The sequence below is a fragment of the Mesoplodon densirostris genome, chromosome 10 (genome assembly GCF_025265405.1).
Source record: "Mesoplodon densirostris isolate mMesDen1 chromosome 10, mMesDen1 primary haplotype, whole genome shotgun sequence".
Classification (NCBI taxonomy): domain Eukaryota; kingdom Metazoa; phylum Chordata; class Mammalia; order Artiodactyla; family Ziphiidae; genus Mesoplodon; species Mesoplodon densirostris.
The window spans coordinates 69851486-69873614 of record NC_082670.1 but is presented as its reverse complement, the minus strand read 5'-3'; the positions used below and the strand labels follow the sequence as shown (position 1 = coordinate 69873614).

The 22129-nt window shown below is 47.5% G+C and overlaps 1 protein-coding gene across 15 annotated transcripts in view; it reads left to right on the top strand.

Annotated features, from left to right (window-relative positions):
* MAP4 (microtubule associated protein 4) overlaps positions 1-22129 on the top strand; it is a 176087-nt gene that overhangs the window by 150694 nt on the left and 3264 nt on the right. For 7 of the 15 annotated variants that reach the window (XM_060111180.1, XM_060111179.1, XM_060111178.1 and 4 more), the window contains 9 exons: positions 6306-6412; positions 7214-7429; positions 10671-10875; positions 11450-11509; positions 11630-11922; positions 13395-13508; positions 15310-15402; positions 19240-19321; positions 20801-20913. In XM_060111180.1, coding sequence (XP_059967163.1) covers positions 6306-6412; positions 7214-7429; positions 10671-10875; positions 11450-11509; positions 11630-11922; positions 13395-13508; positions 15310-15402; positions 19240-19321; positions 20801-20913 — 1283 coding nt within the window. The remainder of the gene's footprint in view (positions 1-6305; positions 6413-7213; positions 7430-10670; positions 10876-11449; positions 11510-11629; positions 11923-13394; positions 13509-15309; positions 15403-19239; positions 19322-20800; positions 20914-22129) is intronic. The other 8 variants (XM_060111177.1, XM_060111187.1, XM_060111185.1 and 5 more) reach the window with 6 other exon arrangements.

Below are 22129 nucleotides of genomic sequence, written 5' to 3'. Positions count from 1 at the left end.
CACCCACACACACACACACACAAAATACAATGAATAAAAACTGGTAGAGCTGAAAGGAGAAATAGACAAATCCACAGTTGTAGTTGGGGGCTTCTACATCCCACTCTAAGCAATTGATAGAACTACTGGACAGAATATTAGTAAAGGTAAAGAAGAATTTAACAGTAACATCAAACAGCAGCATCCAATTGACATTTATAGAAATTCCACCTAACAACAGCAGAATATTCTTTTTTTTTTAATTAGAGTATAATTGCTTTACAATGTTGTGTTAGTTTCTGCTGTACAACAAAGTGAATCAGCTATATGTATACATATATCCCCTCCCTTTTGGACCTCCCTCCCAACCCCCCCCCCGCCCCACCCTTCCTACCCATCCAGGTCATTACAGGGCACCGAGCTGAGCTCCCTGTGCTATACAGCAGGTTCCCACTAGCTATCTGTTTTACACATGGTAGTGTATATATGTCCATCCTAATCTCCCAGTTCATCCCACCCTCCCATTCTCTATTCCTGCCCCGCAAATACGTTCATCTGTACCATTTTTCTAGATACCACATATATGCGTTAATATACAATATTTCTTTTTCTCTTTCTGACTTACTTCACTCTGTATGACAGACTCTAGGTCCATCCACATCTCTACAAATGAGCCAATTTCATTCCTTTTTATGGCTGAGTAATATTCCAGCCATATATGGATGTGGTATATATGTACCACAGTGTGTGATGTATGTACCACATCTTCTTTATCCATTCATCTGTCAGTGGACATTTAGGATGCTTCCATGTCCTGGCTGTTGTGAATAGAGCTGCAGTGAACATTTGGGTACATGTGTCTTTTTTTTCTTTTTTCTTTCTTTTTTTTTTTTTTTTGTTTGTTTGTTTTTTGGTACAGGGGCCTCTCGTTGTGGCCTCTCCCGTTGTGGAGCACAGGCTCCGGACGCGCAGGCTCAGTGGCCATGGCTCACGGACCCAGCCGTTCCACGGCATGTGGGATCTTCCCGGACCGGGGCATGAACCCGTGTCCCCTGCATCGGCAGGCGGACTCTCAACCACTGCGCCACCAGGGAAGCCCTTTTTTTTCTTTTTTTAAAAAATTTATTTATTTTTTATTTTTGGCTGCGTTGGGTCTTCGTTGCTGTGCACAGGCTTTTCTCTAGTTGTGGCAAGCGGAGGCTACTCTTCGTTGTGGTGTGTGGGCTTCTCTTGTTGTGGAGCACCGGCTCTGGGTGCATGGGCTTCAGTAGTTGTGGCACGCGGGCTCTAGAGCGCAGGCTCAGTAGTTGTGGCACACGGGCTTAGTTGCTCCGCGGCATGTGGGATCTTCCCGGACCAGGGCTCAAACCCGTGTCCCCCTGCGTTGGCAGGCGGATTCTTAACCACTGCACCACCAGGAAAGCCCCATGTATCTTTTTGAATTATGGTTTTTTCAGGGTATGTGCCCCGTAGTAGGCTTGCTGGGTCATACGGTAATTCTACTTTTAGTTTTTTAATGAACGTCCATACTGTTCTCCATTATGGCTGTATCAATTTACATTCCAACCAACAGTGCAAGAGGGTTCCCTCTTCTCCACACCCTCTCTGGCATTTATTGTTTTTTGTTTTTTGTTTTTTGCGGTATGTGGGCCTCTCACTGTTGTGGCCTTTCCTGTTGCGGAGCACAGGCTCCGGGCACGCAGGCTCAACGGCCATGGCTCACGGGCCCAGCCGCTCCGCGGCATGTGGTATCTTCCCAGACCGGGGCACCAACCCGTGTCCCCTGCATCAGCAGGCTGACTCTCATCCACTGCGCCACCAGGGAAGCCCGACATTTATTGTTTGTAGATTCTTTTCAAGTGCCCGTGGAACATGCACCAAGATGGATCCTGGATCATAAAATAAACTTCAATACATTTAAACGATTGAAATCATGCAGAATATATTGTCTGACCATAATGGAACAAATGAGAAACCAATAATAGACCACAGGAAAATCTTCAATCACTAAGAAATTAAACAGTATACTTCTAAATAATCCATGGGTCAGAGAGGAAGTTCTCAGAGGGCATTTTAAAGATACAGTGAACTGAATGAAAATGAATGTATCAGGAGTTCCCTGGCGGTACAGTGGTTAGGACTTGGCGATTTCACTGCCGGGGCCAGGGTTCCATCCCTGGTTGGGGGATGATCCCACAAGCCTTGTGGCACAGCCAAAGAAAAAGAAAAAGGAACATGTCAAAATTTGTTGAATGTATCTATAGCAGTACTGAGAGGGGAATTTGTGGCACTAAGTGCTTACATTAGAAAAGAGAAAAGGTCTCAGATCAACACTCTGAAACTGAAAAAAGAATGAAATAAATCCAAAACAAGCAGAGATCAGTGAAATTATAAACAATAAAACAGAAAATAAAATTTATTAAACCAAAAGCTGGTTCTTAAAGAAAACCAACACAACTGATAAACTTTTAACAAAACTGACAAAGGTGAAAAAGAGACACAACCAACCAATAACAGGAACAGGGGATATCACTACAGACATTAGAAGCATAATAGGGGAATACTAGGAGCACGTTTATCCTCACAAATTCAATAACTTCGAAGAAATGTACCAATTCCTTAAATCCCACAAATTACCATAACTCAACCACGATGAAATAGGTAACCTGAAGAGCCATTAAAGAAACTGAAATTTTTTATTTTATTGAAGTATAGTTGATTTACAATGTTGTTTTAATTTCTGCTGTACAGCAAAGTGATTCCATTATACATATATACATATATTCTTTTTTTAATATTCTTTTCCATTATGGTTTATCAGAGGATATTGAATATAGTTCCCTGTGCGATACAGTAGGGCCTTGTTTATTCATCCCAAATACATGAGTTTGCATCTGCTAATCCCAAATTCCCAATCCTTCCCTCCCCTTTAGCCGTCACAAGTCTGTTCTCTGTGTTTGTGAGTCTTTATATTTTGTAGATATGTTCATTTGGGTCATATTTTAGATTTCACATATAAGTGATGTCATATATTTGTCGTTCTCTTTATGACTGACTTCACTTAGTATGATTATCTCTGGGTCCATCCATGTTGCCGCAAATGGCATTATTTCATTCTTTTTTATGGCTGAGTAATATTCTGTTGTATATATACACACCACATCTTCTTTATCCATTCATCTGTTGATGGACATATAGGTTGTTTCCATGTCTTGGCTATTGTAAATAGTGCTGCTATGAACATAGGGGTGCCTAAATCTTTTCAAATTATAGTTTCGTCTGGGTATATGCCCAGGAAATTGAATTTTTAATTAAAAAGCTTCTGATGGTTTCAGTGGAGAATTTTACCATACATTTAAAGAATAATTAACACCAATTTTACACGTTCTTTGCCAGAAAATATAAGAGGAAGGAGCACTTCCTAACTCATTATATGATGTCTGTATTATCCTGATAACCAAAATCAGGCAAAGACAGTACCGAACAAACTACAGACTGATATCTCCCATGAACTTAGGTGCAACAATTTTTAACAAAGTACTAACAAATCACACCCAGCAGTATATTAAGATGATTATACACAACAGCCAAGTGGAGTTTATTCCAGGTATGCAAGGCTGGTTCAATAATCAAAAACCAATCAGTATAATCCATATCAAAAGTCTAAAGAAGAAAAATCATAAACACATAAAATTCATTCAACAAAATCCAACACCCATTTATGATAAACTGTCATCAAAGAATAGAGGGAGAGCCTCCTCAACTTGAGAAGGAGCATATACAAAAAACCTACAGCTGACATCATAGTTAATAATGAAAGACTACATGTTTTCACCCTAAAGTTGGGAACAAGGCAAGGATACTTGCTGTCATCACTCTTATTTAACATAGTACTGGAGGTCCTGGTTAGCACAGTAAAGCAAGAGAAGGAAATACAAGGCATATAGATTGGAAAGGAAGAAAAAAATCTGGCTGTGTTTGTAGATGATATGATTGTTTATGTAGAAAATTCCAAGGAATCTACCCTCACAACCCCTAGAACTAATTAGTGAGTTTATCAGTGTCACAGGATACACTATCAACATGTAAGAAACAATTAATTGCATTTCCATTTAGTAACAATGAACCTATTTTATTCAAAATCCTGTAATAAATATTCGTAGCAGCTTTACTTATAATAGCAAACAGCCAGAAACAACCAAAATGTCCTACAGTAGGTGAACAGTTAACCTGTGGTACAGCCACACCATGGACTTCTCATGTACAACACAGATGCACCTCAGAAGCGTGTTGCTGGGTGAAAGAGGCCAGCTACAAAAAGTAGGACACTGTGTGATTCCACTTACATAATATTCTTGAAATAATATTTTAGAGATGGCAAGCAGATTAATAGCTGCCAGAGATTAAGGGATTGGAAAGGCAGAGGGAGTGGGGTGGCTATAAAAAAAAAAAAGGGTAACATGAGGGAGCTCTGTGGTGATGGAACAATTAATGTGTTTTGATTCTTAGTAGTGGTTACATAAAGCTACACATGTGATAAAATGGCATAGAACTGCTTACATACGCGCACACACACACACAAATGAATGTATGTAAAACTGGAAAAGTCTGATAAGCTCTCTAGATTGTACCAATATCAGTTTCCCAGTGTACTATAGTTTTATGCAGGGTGTCATTGTGGGAGACTGGGTAAAGGGTACACAGAACCTCCCTGTACATTTCTTTGTAACTTCCTGTGAATCTTTACTTCAAAACAAAAAGTTTTAAAATAAAGCCTCCTAACGCTCCCTAGTTTTGTGCCTGGTCCTCCACCCCATCCCAAAATTAAGTCACCATTGTTTTGTTTCATCATCGTTCTTCCAAAGACTTTTTAAAAATGCACGTACAAGTATATTTGCAATAGAAGTGTATTGTCTTTTCTAGACAATGGTTTCATGTTATACCTACTGTTCTGTGCCTTTTCTTTCACTGAGTAGAGATCGTTCCCTATCAGTCATGGTTTATTTTTTCAAATTCAGAGATAACATTGATACTTCTGCCATATGCTTTAACCAGTTTTCAGTTAACAGACTTCTGGGTTCAGTCCTTTGCTTTTAGGAACAATGCTCTGGTGAAAGACCATACACATTTGCTATTTTGCAGGTATGTGAATATATCTCTAAGATAAATTTCCAGAAGTTGTAATTCTGGATTAGAAATTATTTGTACTTGTAATTTTCGGAGATACTGCTAGACTGCCCTGCATCTGATTTGTACCATTTCACACACTTCCAGCAGCATATGTCCTCACATTATCCCCAGCAGCTACTTTGAGATTTTAGGACTTTTTGACAATATGTTAGGTTAGAAATGGTATCTTTTCATATTTTCAAAAGTGATTTGTATTTCTTTTTCTGTAAACGGTGTTCATATTCTTTCAGCCATTTTTCCTGTTCATTTTCTTTTTGGCCTTTATAGGAGTTGGTTGATTTGTAGGAGTAGTTTATGTAATAAGCTCTGTGTCTTTGATGTGAGGTTCAATACTTTTTTCCTGTTTATCATTTGCCTTTTGACTTTTCGTATTGTTTTCTGGGGCACGTGGAAGCTTTTTATTTTTCTGTAGTCCAACTTATCTTTTGTGGCTTCTAGATTTTGTGCCAGTTAGAAAGGTGTTCTCCACACCCAGGTTATAAATTTCATGGTATTTTAATGCTTTCTGGTATAGCCCTATTGAAATCTGGAGTCACCTCCCCACAGTGGTGCTGCTGGGCGTAGCCTTAGGCTATAGACTTTATTTCTGGCCCTGGATCTGATTTCATGGGTCTCCTCGGCCTTGTTGGAAATCTGGGTCACTGCTAGAACCAGATCAAGTTCCTCTCACATCCTCCATAAAGTGGTGCTTTACAGGGAAAGGAAGGAAGGGGAGGACATTGGATGATCTTCTGGCTCTTATCCCATCTCTCAGCAACCTTTATTCCAAGAGATAAACTCTAGTAGAAGTGTTTTTTGTCCCCTATGTGCTCTGGGAGTTAGTGGTTGGGTGACAGAACCCCTTTGCCAGTCTCCAGGGAAGGGAAACGAAACTTCAAGGGCCATTTCCTTCCACTGAGCATTTGTGCAAATCCTAGTTAAGTTGCTTTCCCACAGGGACAGGCTGCTTGAATCCCTGGAGTCTAAAACTGTCCTTTGTCACAGTGAGGGGGACTTGGGAGTCTTGTCCACTTTCAGCAGCATAGCTCTGGATTTTCTCAGAATGAAGTGCTAGTTAGTGGTGTGTCTCTGCAAAGACTTGTGTTTTCGCAATGGGTGTGAAAAACATTTGCTTAGCATAACTTTTCCCCCTTTAGGAATAGCCAAACTAGAAGAAGGACGGCTTACTGGGAGTGTGACCGGAAATGACATCACCGCCCCTCCAAACAAGGAGCTCCCACCAAGCCCAGAGAAGAAAACAAAGGTAGGTGCCAGAATGGTGGGTTGTCTTCTGCTGTAATTTTTAAAAACTATCTTCTGCTTATTATTGCTTGAGTCATGCAAATGAAATTTCTTTTTTCTGAGCTATTATGAGTCCTTCCTCAAGTTTGGACATGCTTAGAAAATATTTTATATTCCCATTTTACCATGGTGGCCTAACTCAAACCTTTAAATCTTTGCTTTTGACCGTATTATCTTGAATATCTGTTCTGTAGATGTTGTTTCTGCTTCCCTTAACAACAATAAAAAAGGGAATTACAGAATTATTCAGAAATCCATTCTGAAGTCTCTGTTAATGAAAAAGGAGCACAGATTTTTAAGGTGGATCATAGCTCCAGACATTTATTGGTACTTATTGCAAAGTACAAATACCACATTTTAGTGTGGGCTTAAAACAGGACGTTGATATTGCCTCATAGAGGTGCAGATGCTAAATAGCCTAATCACCTGCTGGTGACTTTCTTCACAGAATTATTGCAGGCTTCAAAAGTTAGTTAATTGTTTAAAGTTATGACTGAATTTAAATCTTCAGGTGCCAAACTGCTGGAATTTGTGACACTGTCATTAAGAAACAATTCCCAGTTTTCTTTATCTGCATCCTGGCATCTTTCCACTATTTACTGAGCTCAGAAGAAAGGAGTGCTAATTTTCAGTTGCATCTATCCTCATTGCTTATAATTTTACTTTGAATTGTGCAATTTATACTTTTTTTTAAATTTGTTTTTATTCTTGTCTGTGTGTTTGATGTTGGCCTTTAAAAAAAAAACAACAAATCAACTTAAAGCCTTTGGCCACCACTCAACCTGCAAAGACTTCAACATCGAAAGCCAAAACACAGCCCACTTCTCTCCCTAAGCAGCCAGCTCCCACCACCTTTGGTGGGTCGAATAAAAAACCCATGAGCCTTGCTTCAGGCTCAGCACCGGCTGCCCCACCCAAACGCCCAGCTGCTGCCACTGCCAGGCCTTCCACCTTACCTTCAAAAGACGGGAAGCCCAAGGTAAGTAGTCACCTGAGCACCATGCCAGGGAAAAGTTTTCCCCTCCGAGTGTCAGGTAGTCAGGCTCTGTTGCTTCCAGACATGGAAGCAGGCTGGTGGAACTAGGGGAAAGGAGAGGGCAAAGGGGGAAGGGTAACTCAGATCATTTTGGGAGCTCTTGATGCCGACATGAAATTCGGTGGCCTGTTTTCCTTTGTGCCTTTTCTGCCCTGGCTGGAGGCACTCTTGCCTCTGCTCTGGCTCCTCCTTTCTCCCAGCTCCTCCTCACTCTTCGTCTGTTTACATACTGGTTAACCAGTTTCCCCACTCCACATGCCAATCATATACTCATTTTTGGTGTAATTCCGCCGTCAAATTCCCAGTCAGATTCAATTCTTTGTCTTTCTTCTTAATCATCCCGCAGAAGTGCATTTCCTCCATTAGTTGATTCGTGATTAGCTCTCCCAGCTTATCTTCCAGCAGATTCCAGCATCAGGTGGTAACTTACTTTGCTTTTGGCATTAGGCTACCTCTCACTGGGCTCCTTCTGCAGTTTTTCAGTTTTCCGGGTCACCCACACGTTATTGCTTAGAAACGGGTCAGTTTGGAACAGCAGTAGCTTCACAGGTTTGTTCTTGGAGGAGAGGGTGGGTGGAATCTGTGACTTCCTTTTCTAACATCTTGTTTTCTTTGAGAAGGGCCTTTTAGGTCAGCCTGATATTACTCTTTTTTTTTTTTGCGGTACACGGGCCTCACCGCTGCGGCCTCTCCCGCTGCGAAGCGCAGGCTCAGCGGCCATGGCTTACGGGCCCAGCCGCTCTGCGGCACGTGGGATCCTCCTGGACCGGGGCACAAACCCACGTCCCCTGCATTGGCAGGCGGACCCTCAACCACTGCGCCACCAGGGAAGCCCCGATATTACTCTTTAAAATCATGATGAGGAATAGTTTACCATGTTGAAATGTCAGTGTTTTCATTTAATCTTGTAAAGCAAACTGGTGGAACCTAGGAATTATAGGCTAGGTTGAAACCCTGGCCAAGAAACTGAGAAATCCTAGTATAGACTAGGAATTATAAAATCTCATACAGCTTTCTGATCCTCATTTACCCAGTTGACACTGCTTTTCTTGATGTTTAGAAAACAATTTATTTGAATAAGAGGGCAGAGGGAAGGTGGCTGGAGCCGTGGCAGCAGCTCCTCCCTGACACAAATCCTGGGGGAGACAGAGGAGGCCATGGGAAGGAGGGGGTACTGTCTAGTGAAGTTCACTCTGTAATAATAACAAAAATGAAGCATACTGTAGTAGTTTCTTTATAGACATGAACTCTTTTAATTCTCTCTCTCAACAACCCATAATGTGGATTTTAGTATCCTCATTTCAGAGCTCAGTTAAATAACATTTCTGTAGTCCAGTGCTAATAAGCGGCAGAGCCCGTATTTGAACTTGGGTCTAACTCCAACACTGGTGCGCAAGGCCTCTATCCACACTCTTGTTTCCTGTCTTTTTGCCATGCAGCTTTTAGACAGCATTTTGAGATACTGCTGACCTGAAGAGGTGATGTGCCTCATAATGATTACCGTTGTTTATCTTTTAGATAAGAAACAGATGGAAACATTTTGAGAGATGGATAAAACTAAAGCCTAATGAAATTTGTTTTTTTCCTTATTTGGTAGAAAGATTTATAGGAGCAAACAAAGGGGAAAAAACTATTCAGAAAAAACAAGATCTGTGATTCTGGCAGAGGAGAAAATATAATTGAGAAAACAGGAGAGTGACTCCAACTCTGAGAACAGGCTGGTTCTGCAACCTGCTGAGGCCAAAAGCCTGATGTCTAAAGAACATCACGTCCTTTAGAGATTTCTATCTCAAGCAACTTTTTTCTAACTTATTTTATTATTATTACTCTTACTAGCAAAATATAAGACCCCACCCGATTATTCTGACTCATAGTATTGAAAATTTGAAGGAGACCCCAGAGAGCATCTGGTTTAGTCTTTCCATTTTAGAGTAAACAGAGCAGGAGTCCCTCTGCACGGAATCCCACGACATGCTCGAGACAGAGCTGGTAGCTGGACCACTTCCCCTGATTCCAACCTTAGGGCTCTTTAACACCATGCTTGGGCCCTTCGTTTGTAGGAATGGTCACTACCCTGCATTTGCAGGGTTAGATTTTATTTAAATGGCTGCCAGCCCTTAATTTCTGAGAACCTCCTTAGCTGATTTTCCATTTAAGCAGTATCCTGCTTGTCGCCACCAACATACTACCCTCTGTGTGGCCATTTCTCTTGGAGTATAAGAGCTGGATCCCCTTTGTCTGTTGTTTGGCTTACTCTCTTGAGTAACATGGTATATTTGCTTATCAAAACAGTCTGTTCATTGCCTATTCCTGTAGAAACCAGGCTGTATTGATTCCTTCCCTTCCTTGATAGTGACTACATGCCCAGCCTCCATGGAAGAGGAGCTAGAGTGACCCAGATGGCCTGTGTCTGCACTTGAGAGGCTTTTCCCTTTTGCTTTCAGTCAGAACTGTGGCATTGGCCTCATTCCCCCTGTTGGTCAGGCCTGCACCCTCCACTGCCGCTTCTCACTGTCCCTGTGCTCTTACAGAATCCTCATCCTCCCATCCCTAACATCACTTATTATCAAGGCTGGTCCGTAGCGATCCTTTGTTCCAGCCTCCTTTGTCCAGATGAGGAAATAAAACCCAGAGAGGCTCAGTGATTTGCCCAAGATCACACTGTGAGTTGGGGGCCTGCCTGGGGCTGGAGCTTAGACCTGACTGATTTGGCCAATGCAGTTTCCAGCTGCAGCTCCATCCTGTTCGGAATTCACTGGGTGCATCTTAGCCAAAAGAATGGCTGAATTTGACTGAACATTTTAAATTTTTTGTTTTATGTATTTGTTTGATCTCTGGTCAAATATTAATACCTTAAATACATAAGTATTTAATGCAGTGGATCCTGAGGCAGACATACTTTGTGGTGTGGGGTATTTTCAGGGCTGTTCATTCTCACTGGTTCAGGTTGGATTCAGGTGGTTTGACTCCCTGTTTCCTGATCCCCAATCACACGGCACCCTACATGGCCATTTCTCATGTTGTGTGGAGGACTTTGATCATATAGCCACATATATTTCCTATCAGTGGCTGCCAAACCCACAGTACCCCTGCTTTCTGGCATAAGCTTATATGGAACCATCCTTTGGCGTGACTTCCTCGGCCTATTGCTGACCTGCAGCTCTTATTCCCACTTTCCTATTAGCAGCCTGTTGCAGAGGCAAAGATTCCTGAGAAGCGGGCCTCACCATCCAAGCCAGCCTCGCCATCCAAGTTGTCTTCTGCCCTGGCCAGTAGGCCTGGCTCCAAGAGCACCCAGACTGTTCCAAAAGCCACAGCAGCTGCCACTCTTGCCTCAGCTGGGCCAAGCAGTAGGAGCCCCTCTACACCCCTGCCCAAGAGGCCCACTGGTGAGTACTGCGCTTCCCTCCCACGGGAACCAGTGGGGAGGAGGGTGGGGCCTTGGCTTTTTGCTCCAGCCATAGCGCCAGCCGGCATCACAGACAGCTGTGCAGACCTGCTTGTGCACCAGTCCTTAATGAGGTCTGTTGAAAAGTGATAGCCTCGATCTCCATGTGAGGTTAGTAAGTATGTGTATCCAGAAAAATCCTGAGTGAAGGGGATTCTCATGAATTCCAAGGTAGAATTTACTATTCCTTTCTTAGTAACGCCACAGCACCCAGCACGTTGTGTTCGTGGACTTTCATGATAAGAAATAGGCCATTCAGAGAAAGGCCACGTAGAAGGGAAGGCATTGTCAAGACTGCAGAAAAAAGTAAGACACAGTGCTTGACCATGGACGCTCCATCAGGGCGTGGTCTTTACTTGGCTGTCTGATTTATTAGTTTGTTCTCAGATACTAGCACAGCCCCTGGCTCAGACAGTTTAGTAATCGTTGAATGAATGCATGAACCTCAGTTTTGGATGAGCCATTCAGTAGGTTATTTTGTTAATCGTGATGTTAAAAAGTATACATTTGTGCAGCGGTCAAGACTGAGGGGAAACCTGCAGACATCAAGAAGATAGCTACGAAGTCTGCACCAGGTAAGACCCCATCCGCCGCTTCATGGATCCCATATTTAAACCCCCACCTCTTCCATGGCTTTAAGGCTCCCTTTGCTGTCTCCCCTGCACATCTGTTATCTCTCACTCCCACCTTTGCAGCTGACGTGAGTCGCCCAAAGAGCACCTCCACCAGTTCCATGAAGAAAAGCGCCACCGTCCCTGGGGTGGCACCCCCAGCAGGGGTGACTCCCAGCCGCGTCAAGCCCACAGCCACGCCTCCCCGGCCCTCTGGGACTCCTTCTGTGGACAAGAAGCCCACGTCAGCCAAGCCCAGCTCCTCTGCCCCAAGGCTGGGCCGCGTGGCTACCAATGCTTCTGCCCCTGATCTGAAGAATGTCCGTTCCAAGGTTGGCTCCACGGAAAACATCAAGCATCAGCCTGGAGGAGGCCGGGTGAGTCCAGGGAGCTTGGGGTCCTCGGTAGGCTGGCCCCTGCTTCTTCCCCTGCCACATCTAAGCACCGTTCCCAGGCATGTCCTTGCATCGGCTCAAGGGGCCCACCATGCAGGGAGCAGTCAGGACGTTGCATTCAGTGTCAGGGAATTTCATCCTGGGCTCCGCCTCCCAGCAGCAGCAAGCAGGTGGCTCTGAGCTTTCTCTTCTCCTCTCCTGTTCTGCATTTTGGGGTTTAGGCTTACATTTTTGGAGGAAAAAGTGTTCTGCTTTACAAAACAAACAGAGGAGGCCTCTGAGCCTTGAACAGGTGAGAGACACTGGGCGGGAACCTGGTTTGTTCTGTTTCTTACCCCTGCACTGTGAACAGCAGGATAGGCAGAAAGAAGATGGACCGCCTCTTTGTTCTCTAAGCTGTGTCTTGGGTGGAGAGTCTGTCTGAACGAGGACTAGTGTCCTCTTGTGGCCAGGGTGACTTGCTGCAAGCCCCTGGCTTTCCTAAACAAAGGACCTTGATAGAGTGTTGAGATGGAGAAGCATGGCTGGCCACAGCGCTTCACTTTAAGGACTTTCTGGGTGCATCCACCCCAGAATTATTTGTTAACTATTAGCAACCACGGGGATCTTATGTGTGAAAAGGTGGTGGCAAAAGTCCAAGTTCGAAGTCCCGGGATTAGCAACCTTCTCACCTCCTGTCTCATTCTCTAGCACTTAAACCACCACCACCAGCGTGCGCCTCCCCCCGCCCCCCCGCCACTCAGGATAGGATACTTAAATTGCTTCAATCCAGAGCTGCTAAAAAATTGAAGAGGGTCCAGAATGAAGCGGAATCCTGGTGCTGTTGAAAGACACTGATGGAAAACTGGGATAAGGGCCCAAGAGTTGCTTTTGACAAGAGATTAGGCTCTAACATACCCAGCCAGGCATCTGGGGCTGTGGTGCTGCCGGGCAGCCCGTTCCCCACCCAGCCCATGTGCTCTTCTTATGTTTTCATGGTGCAAAAGTTGCAGCAGGTCGTGGTGAAGAGTTGAGTAACTCAGTCTGGTGATGAAAGCATTTTCTGTTCCAACGTACCTGAGGGTGTGGCACTTCCCATCATGAGTAGTGGCTCCCTGTGACCATGGCAGCTTGCTTGGGGCATTATCAGAACATGGGGCAGGGGGGTGGGACACTGTGATTTGAAAACCCCAGTACACACTCAGAAGAGAATCGCTCACTTAGCCTCCTTCTTGCCTCTTCTCCACGAATGGTGTCTTGAACTCTTCCTCGTGTCTCAAGTCTGGTCTGTAGCCCCTCTCCCTCCAGCTTGGTCTGCCCTGGCAAATCGGTGGTTTTTTTCTAGGAGCAAGGGTGACCTGCTTCTGCATGGTGGCCTGGCCTGGATGTGAGTCCCCTTCAGCCTTCTTCCCTTCTTAGTATCTGGGCTCTTGTCCTCTTGGTTTGAAATTTGCCCTCCCTTTATCTCCATCTAGGCCAAAGTAGAGAAAAAAACAGAGGCAGCTGCTCCAGCTCGAAAGCCTGAACCTAACGCAGTCACTAAAGCAGCCGGCCCAATTGGCAGTGCACAGAAACCGCCTGCTGGGAAAGTGAGTTTTATTTAGACTTTTACCTCTTGAAGGTAAAAGCTGGTCAACTGTTTCTTCCAGCCTCAGTCACTTTCCCTTCTATTGCACTTTTTTCCTATCCTTAACTAGTTTCTACTTCTCCCCGTGTTCCTTCCTCTGTGTTTGATGACTCAGGCATCACAAAATATTCTCTATTAACCTGAGAGTTAACAGAGCTAGGAGCCCACTAGCCCTTTAGGGAATATTTATTTAGCTGGATAAAATGGATCCAAACACTTTCAGTCACTTCCTTCACTCTGACCTTGATCTGAAACACACCCATTATGTACACAAACACACACAGAGTACCCAGCTTCTTCCTCGGTAAGACATGGCACTGGTAACCTTCCAGCAATAGGAACCCTGGAGCCCCTGTGCTTCAAGTTCAACTGAAGGCCCCTCTCAACACCTCTGGGTGTGGAGATAGCTTCATTTGTCCTGGTTCTCCAAGGACCTCTGTACTGAAAGTTAGGATGCTGATTCCCAGCGAAAACCCACTCAGCATAGGGATTGCTCCGTCACCTGGATGCAGCAGGGAAACGCTAGGTTCTTTCCCCTTGTCTCCACACCCTGGAGCCAGGGCCCTCCTCTTGCCCTGGGAACCTTCTGCCCTTATCTGTGGCAGGTAGGTGGCCAGGGCAAGGACTTTGTATGGTTGGCAGGTGGGGAAGGCTGCACCATGGTTCCTGAGAGCTTCTAGAGGTCCTGTAGGTCTCTGGTTCATTAGGAAAGTGGTTTGCTCACCAGTTGTTCATCATTGATATTGTAAAGAAGGCAAGAACAGTTGGAGTTTCTCAGGGTAGATTACTCTGGGGAGAACCCTTCAGTTTGGGGGCAACATCATTTGTGAAGTGCTCTAAGAAAAGGAAGGAAGGATGCTGGCAACTATTCCTTCTTGAGAAGGCTCAAAAAGAATTCTTTGTCCCAGATCTTGGATCCTGAGCCTTTGTGTTGCTCCGTTCCAGGGGGAGCCGTTTATATGCAACACAGTGTGCAGGTGCCCCTCCCCCCAGATTGTGCCTCACTGCAGCCCTGCCCAGAGCCTAGTCTCTTCGCATATGAAACAGGGCACAGGATTGGACATCTGGAGGATTGTGGAAGGGGTTTTACCCTGGAATCAAAAAGAAGACTAGACTTAAACCTCAATTGCACTGTGCTTTCTTGAGTCCTGAGACAAGTGGGCTCTGCGTGGAAGTGTGGCTTCGGCCTGTGCCCCCTGGTGCCCAGGCTTCTGCATAGCAGGTCCAGCGGCCTCTGGTCCCTTCCTTCCCATCAGCGTCAGATCTGGGCCGTGAGCCAGCGGCCCCGGGCTTCTCCACACAGCCTTTGCTTCCTAGAGCAGGTCTGGCTGCAGGGATTCCAGGCCCCAGATTTAAGGGAAGTGCCGTCCTTGGGTGAGGACAGGTCCGGATGAGCAGGACCCTTGTAGAGAGGAGCTTCGGGGAGAGAGCAGGCGGGGGGTGGGCCGTGGCTGAGTGGGCATTGGGGCCACTGCTGTCTGCACCCTGCGAACTGCAGCCGGCCCCCAGGAGCAGTGAGGATGCCCATGTAGCGCTCTGGCGACATCTTCTGTCCTTGTGTTGTTTGTTCGTGTTCTCACTCTCTTTCCTGCTCCTTCCAGTTCCTTGGCCTGTGCTTTTCCACAGCTGTTCTGCTGAAGGTGGGGTTTTAACAGCACTCCCTGCCGCTCATCGTGGTCACGTGTGTACTCACTGCCTGCCCCGTGTCGGTTCTAACCAGCCCTCTCCCTTTGTGTTGTTTTTTCTGTTCTCTAACACTCCAGGTCCAGATAGTCTCCAAAAAAGTGAGCTACAGCCATATTCAGTCCAAGTGTGGTTCCAAGGACAATATTAAGCATGTCCCTGGAGGTGGTAATGTAAGTATGCGCTCGGGGCCGCTGGCGTCTGAGGCACCCTGGAAAGAGGGCCGCCCCGCGCTGGCGGGCGAGCGGAGTCGGGGGGACCCCGATGCTCAAATGTGTTCAGACTGAGTGTTTCTGGTGAGCCCTAAACGACAGCTGGGTGACACCCACTTGGCATCTTTTGCCCCTGGGGGTGGGAGGCCTTAGGAGTTCAGAGACCTGGTCTGAGGGATGTGGTCTGTCTCGAGTCCGCTGTTGGGGATGCAGTGGTCCTCACCTGGAGACAGGTGTCCGGACTTGTCCGGAGCCCATCCTTGAGTCCTTGCTGTTGTAGAGCAGGGAGTTTGTGTTCCACGTGCTCCCACCCCTCCTGTGCCCTCCCTTCATCTCTGTGACTCTGCTCTTTCTCCTCTCCTCTCCCTGCTTCCTTCCCCCTCTTTTCTTTCTGCTCTCCTTCCCCCACTCTTTCCCTTTTCCAACCCCTCCCTCCTATTTCCTTTTCTTTTTGGCTCTTTCCCTCTCCCATCCAGACATCCTGTTTATCATGCTGCTACTCTGTGCCACCCTTAAGATCTGCGCTAGGGACACGGGTGACTGGAGCTCATAGGGAGGTCCTGGTCTAGGGAGAGATGGGGTAGGTCACCACTGTCATCTGGCATGTGGAGAACACACTTGCATTTGCCACGTCCCTGTGACAGAGCCCTGCCCTCACCGCCTCTCCCCTCGCTTCTCTCCCACCCCAAGAGGGAGAGAGCTGCCCTGTCCTGGTCTCCCTTGGGGTCATTCGGTTCCTTCTCTCTTTCCTGACCTGGATTAAGTCCCGCTCTGCTTACCCTCTTCATTTTTAGGCTCTGTCCCCCCACCCCCTCGGTGGTCATGTCATCCTGCCCATGGCTTACAGAGGGCCTGACCCTGCAGTTCTGCTGTGAGGGTGCAAACAAAGAACCCCTCTTTCTTCCCCCCGCACAACTCCCCTACTGCACGTCCTTCCTGGTCATCTCCCCACCACTGGCTCTTCCTGGCGTGGGCAGAAACTGCATCCTTGGCACTTGGGTGGCCGGTTCTTGGCCAACTTGGAAGTTGGCCAGAGATCAGCCATCCCAGTGTGGAAAGGCAGAGGTGGGTGAAGCTTTTAAAGGCAGTGTCTGGTTAAGGTGAGAAAGATCCAACCCGTGAAGGGCACAGGTAGGCACTGGCCCTACCTTTTCCTCTCAGGCTTTGGCCTAGATGCAAACAGAAGGTGAACAGGGATTCTGAGGGAACTGGGTTGCGTGTGTGTGTGTGTGTGTGTGTGTGTGAGAGACACAAATGCATTTCTATATGTTGTGTGGTGTATGTCAGAGCTCTGAAAATAGTCCCCGTTTATCCGTCACCTAGTATGGTCTTCCCACACTGCCTACACATGACTTCAAACAAGATTTTTTTGGTGAGGGAATATACTTTTTAAAAGAGTTTTCATTTTAGGAGGTTTCCTTAAACAGCAGAGCATTAGGAAAATGCCTGTGACAGTGTTTCCAGTGGGAAGATGAGGGTAAACAGCCTGGACTAAGGCGCTGTCGTGCCTTCCATCAGCCCCTCCATAAAACCACCATGAATACACCTGTGTATAAGAAGGGTGGCCACCAGCCGTACGTGTCTAACCCCATTCCCCCACAGGGCCCCCCTTCCCCCCAGAGAGAAATTCTGGGGTTACCACAGGGATTCGTGGCTTGGAACAGGATACTGGTCAGTACTCCCCACATGTTCCCACGTACACGTAAACATGCCTCTTGTTGAGAACTGAGAGGACATCGGGTGAGAACATGGCAGCTACTTCTGTGGCTGATCCCAGTTTAAATGTTGCAGCAGTTTTAGTTCCATTTCACCCTTGCAAGGAGGGGTGTGTATGTTCATGGATTCTGAGACCTGTTGGCAGTGTCACTTCAGTAGCAGTATTGACACCTGCAGTGGCCTGCAGGCCAGGGGCAGATCACGTGAGCACACGGCTGGAGCGAGGTGCGGGAATGCCTGGTTGGTGGTGAACAGGCTGGTGCTGGCTGCCAGGCGTCACTGCGGGCGACTTTGGGGCTAGCTCGAGAAACACACGTCCTAGGCCAGAGCAGCAGCACGTGGCTCCCTAAAGCCGAAGCCGTCAGTGGAGGCCGGTGGCTAGGGGAGCGGGTTGGGGTTATCTTTTGGCTTTTGGAAGCGGATTGTGGCTCTTCTATGTACCAGCCTGGGAAGGCAGAGCTTGTCTCAGAGGCTTTGTTAACTTAGTGAGATGCAATTAAGCTTTTTAAAGCTATATATATATATATATATGTATATATATATATTTATCTATTTATTTATTTATGGCTGACTTGGGTCTTCGTTGCTGCACGCGGGCTTTCTCTAGTTGCGGCGAGCGGGGTCTACTCTTCGTTGTGGTGCGTGGGCTCTAGGCCACGCAGGCTTCAGTAGTTGTGGCTCACAGGCTCTAGAGCGCAGGCTCAGTAGTTGTGGTGCACGGGCTTAGTTGCTCCACGGCATGTGGGATCTTCTGGCCCAGGGCTCAAACCCGTGTCCCCTGCATTGACAGGCGGATTCTTAACCACTGTGCCACCAGGGAAGTCCCTAAAACTTTTAATTATAGAAATTTTCAAACATATACAAAAGTAGAAAAAATGGTAACATGAACTGGATGTACTTTTTTACCCAGCTTCATTTATTATCTTTGTGGCCATTCTTATCTATAAATGCCCACCCCAGTTATTTTGAAGCCAGTTCTAGTTATATCTTTTATCTGCAAATATTCTAATATGTAACTTTAAAAGATAAGAACTCTAATATACATATGTATATAATATAAAATCCCATAGCATGTTAAACAGGTTTGCTTAATCAGGAAACAAGTAAGGTCCATAAGTTGTGATTGGTTGATTTGCATCTTATGATCTTAGGTTTCTCTTCCTCTACAAGTTCCCTGTTCATTTTTTCTTTTTTCACGGTAATATTTTTCAAGAGTAAACTGAGTGGTTTGTCCTAGAATTTGGATTCTGCTGAGGATGTCCCCATGGTTTCACTTAACATGTTCGTTAGTCCCACAGTTTTCTTTAGATTGATTCAGACTTGATTTTTTTCCCCACATTTTTGCAAGACGTTCATAAGCAGTGGTGGTGTTTCTGTCAGGAAACATAATGTCTCACTCTTCTCGTCGTCTCGCTCCTCGTGATGCTGGCGGCTGTTGATGCCCAAAACCATGAGTTCAGTGAAGGTGCACTGTGGTGAGACTCTAATTCTGCTGTCCCTTCTTCATTTATTGGCTGGAATACATCTATAAAGCGGAACTTCCCCTCATCAACTATTCTTTTTTTGAGGACTAGGTTCATCTGGGGCACACTGTCAGCAGGTGTGTGGGCTACACACCCTGGCGAGAGCCCAGCCGTGGCGAGTGACCTCTGTTGACTCCTCACAGGTCATCTCAGGGATGGCGCAAGATGAGCCTGTCACCGTTGCCGAGGACACGTGGTGGCTTGCTTTAGCAGCTGCCAGATCTGTGGCTGGGAAAAGTGCATTTCCCCAAGCTCCTGTTTAGGGAGAATTGCAGCCTTGTTGGAAAGATGAGCCAGAGTAGAGGCTGCTGTTTTGATGGTAGTAGGTACGCTATAGATGATGATTGAGCACATGAAGTGATTAGTGTACAGCTGATGGTGAGGTCCCTCCAAGAGGTGGTATGAAGAAGAGATGGAGTGAGGTTAGAGCCAGGGAAGGCTTTGGAGAAGGCGGCCTCTGACCTCGGGTTTGGAGACTATAAAGAGAGCATGGGCTTGGACCTGGCAGTACACCCTCTCTCTCTGAGGCAGTCATTTTTTTATGTGTTTTTCTCCTCAGGTTCAGATTCAGAACAAGAAGGTGGACATCTCTAAGGTCTCCTCCAAGTGTGGGTCCAAGGCTAACATTAAGCACAAGCCTGGTGAGTGGTACCTCCCTTGTCCCAGGTTTCACCCCTATGTCTCTGTCCTTCCATGAAGATTCCTGGAGCCACACACCCAGGGCACAGCAGTAGAAACAACGTAGTCCTCAGTCCCTGTCAGGGAGGGGGTATTCTGGGCACTAACCTTTTAGTTGGAGGAGGAACAGTGTGTAAGGTTTGCCCCTTGCACCAGCAGCATCTTGAGGACCTGCCGTGTGCATATGGCGCTGTTGACCTAGGCCTAGGGGAAGGTGCGCTGTGGGCTAAGAACTCTTCTCGGCCTCCCAGGCGAGCGTTCAGGAGCTGGTGCTGAAGGAGCTCTGGAGAGTGGTGGCCGGGCCTTGCCTGTCAGACTCAGGAGCAAAGGGTATTCCCGAGCAGTGAAGCATCCACCACCAGCTCCAGCAGGAGATAGGGAGCCATTCAGTAATGCCGCCTTGGCCTGCCCATGTGGATCTTGCCACTACAGCAATGAAGACTCTCCTGCCAGCAGCGCAGGTGGCCTGGCACCCCCGCGGAGGCCTGTGAGCCGCTGGCAATGTTGTCTGAGCAGGGCCTGCGTTCTTGCCTCGGCTGTACCCTAAGAGCCTCGTGGGACCCTGGGTCAGCAGCAGATTTGGGGCAGGGCCGTATCTGTAGCGGCAGGCACACTGGCTGACAGGTCTGGTGTCTCAGAGATCAGTCTCCACGCCACGGGCCAGTTAAGGCGAAGGCAAAGGAAACTCCCTTCCCTCTCAGCAAAAAGTGTCATCCATTTTAGAAGGTGTTCTGTTTAAAAGGATCAAAACACTTTGGCCCTTAACTACCCTTCATTTTTCCTTCTATCTGGAAAATCCACTCTTGTGAGATACCTCCTTCCCTAGTGACACTGAGTGACTTGAGGTCCAGTTTTTGCAAGGGGCCAGAAATCCAGTGGGTAGGATACCTGGAGAATTTGGCAGGAAGCTAGGTGTTGAGGTCGGTGATATGAGCCAAGAGGAGATGGGAGAATGAAGAAGGGCTCAAGGGAAAGCCAAGCTGAGGGCCCGGTTGGCCAGTGACAGTGCTTTTGTCCTTGATCCCGTGGCTTCACTCTGGCTGAGCTCTGAATGTTGCCTGTGTCCAGACTGCCTCCCCTCTGCTCCCGCCTCTTGCCTTCCCTTCTTTTCATGACAGTGAGATTCAGTTAAACTGCTCACCTAGACCATACTCCATCCTGTGAGTCACTGGCTCACTGGTGACTTTGGGCAAGTCACTCCTCTCCTCCAGTATCAGTGCTGGCAGCTGGCACACCAGGATTCCAGGATCCTGACCCTGACCAACAGGGTGTTTATGAGGCTGAAAGCATGTGTTCACTGTGCCTCTTCCTTTGTCCTCAGAGCAGGTCACTTTTTCCCTGTTTCTATACTGGGCACATCCCAGTCCTTGGCCAGCCTCCTGGCTTTGCCTGTAGGGGTATTTCTCTGCCACCCACAGTGACCCATTTCTGTTTCATTCCAGGTGGAGGAGATGTCAAGATTGAAAGTCAGAAGCTGAACTTCAAGGAGAAGGCCCAGGCGAAGGTGGGGTCCCTTGATAACGTGGGCCACCTGCCTGCAGGAGGTGCCGTGAAGGTAGTGAGTGGGTCCTGGTGGGGACACAGCTAGGGTGTGGGGTTGTGCGGCTGGAGTCTGGGTCCCAGCAGGTGGGCACCTGTCACCGCCCCTCAGTCTCTTCAGGGGTCATGTTTCACCCACACCATTGCTGTTTCCATCGTCTGTCATCAGTCCTGAGCAAGGCAGGAGAGGTGAAGAGGCCCCAGCCCGGTCACCTCTCACCTGTCCAGCTGGAGGCGGAATGTTCTCCTGAGAGCCGTGGCCTGCCTTTTTGAGCCCATCTCAGCCATGTTCAGAGGGACAGGGCTGGAGTGCAGGTCCCCACAAGGCCGGGTTCTGTGTGGTACGGTTCTCGCAGCACCTCCTGAGACGGGAGTGTTCGGTACCTGCTCTGTGTCAGGCTCTGTTCCAGGCCTGGGAGCGGGATGGCGCATTTTTAGCTGCCTGTGAAGGCAGGCCCGGCATCCACCCCCTCTGGAGGCCTGTGCGCACTTGGGCGGTGGGCTTCCCATCCTGGTTGGGCCTCTCCTCCCTCCCCTCCCCCTCTTCCCTCCGAGCTCCTTCCACAGTACCGTGAGACCTTTTGTCTGCCAAGATGCTGTCTGTCCTTTGTTCAGTGTCATCGGGTAGCGGGGGCCGTGGGGGCAGCGCCTTGCCGGCTTCCAAGCCTGAGGGTGGCTGCAGCTGCTCAGGGAGCGGTGGGCGAGGGAGAGGGGACGTGAGCAGTGCTCCAGGCCTTCCCCCTGCATCTGACCGCAGCGTGGCTCCATCCCAGCCCGCACTTTGTCCCGCCCCCCGCAGTGCTCCATTCAAGCCCGGACTAGCTCCCTCTGTCGCAGCCTCTCAGGACATGCTCCACACCTTGTGAGGGGCCGTTCTCTGGTCAGCACCCCCGGGGCATTAACTTGGGTGTAGTCACTTGTCCCCGGCCCGTCGGCCACACGACGGGCGCACGCAGACCAGGGCTCACGCCTGGGCCTTTCTGACCGCAAGTCTTTTCTTTACTCACATCACCTCCCTTTCTTATCACTTCTGGAACTGTTTTTCTAACACAGAGGCCCATTTCTTTCACTGCTCTGATTTCTCCTGTTGTCGCCTTTGGGCGTTCCAGTGCCTCCCAGCAGCCCTCCCTCTTGTGCTCTGGACTCACACTGGGTGTCCACGGCCACCACAAGGTCTTCCTCGCCAGGCCCCCACAGTCTCCCTCACACCTCCTTGGACACCTTCTTCCCTC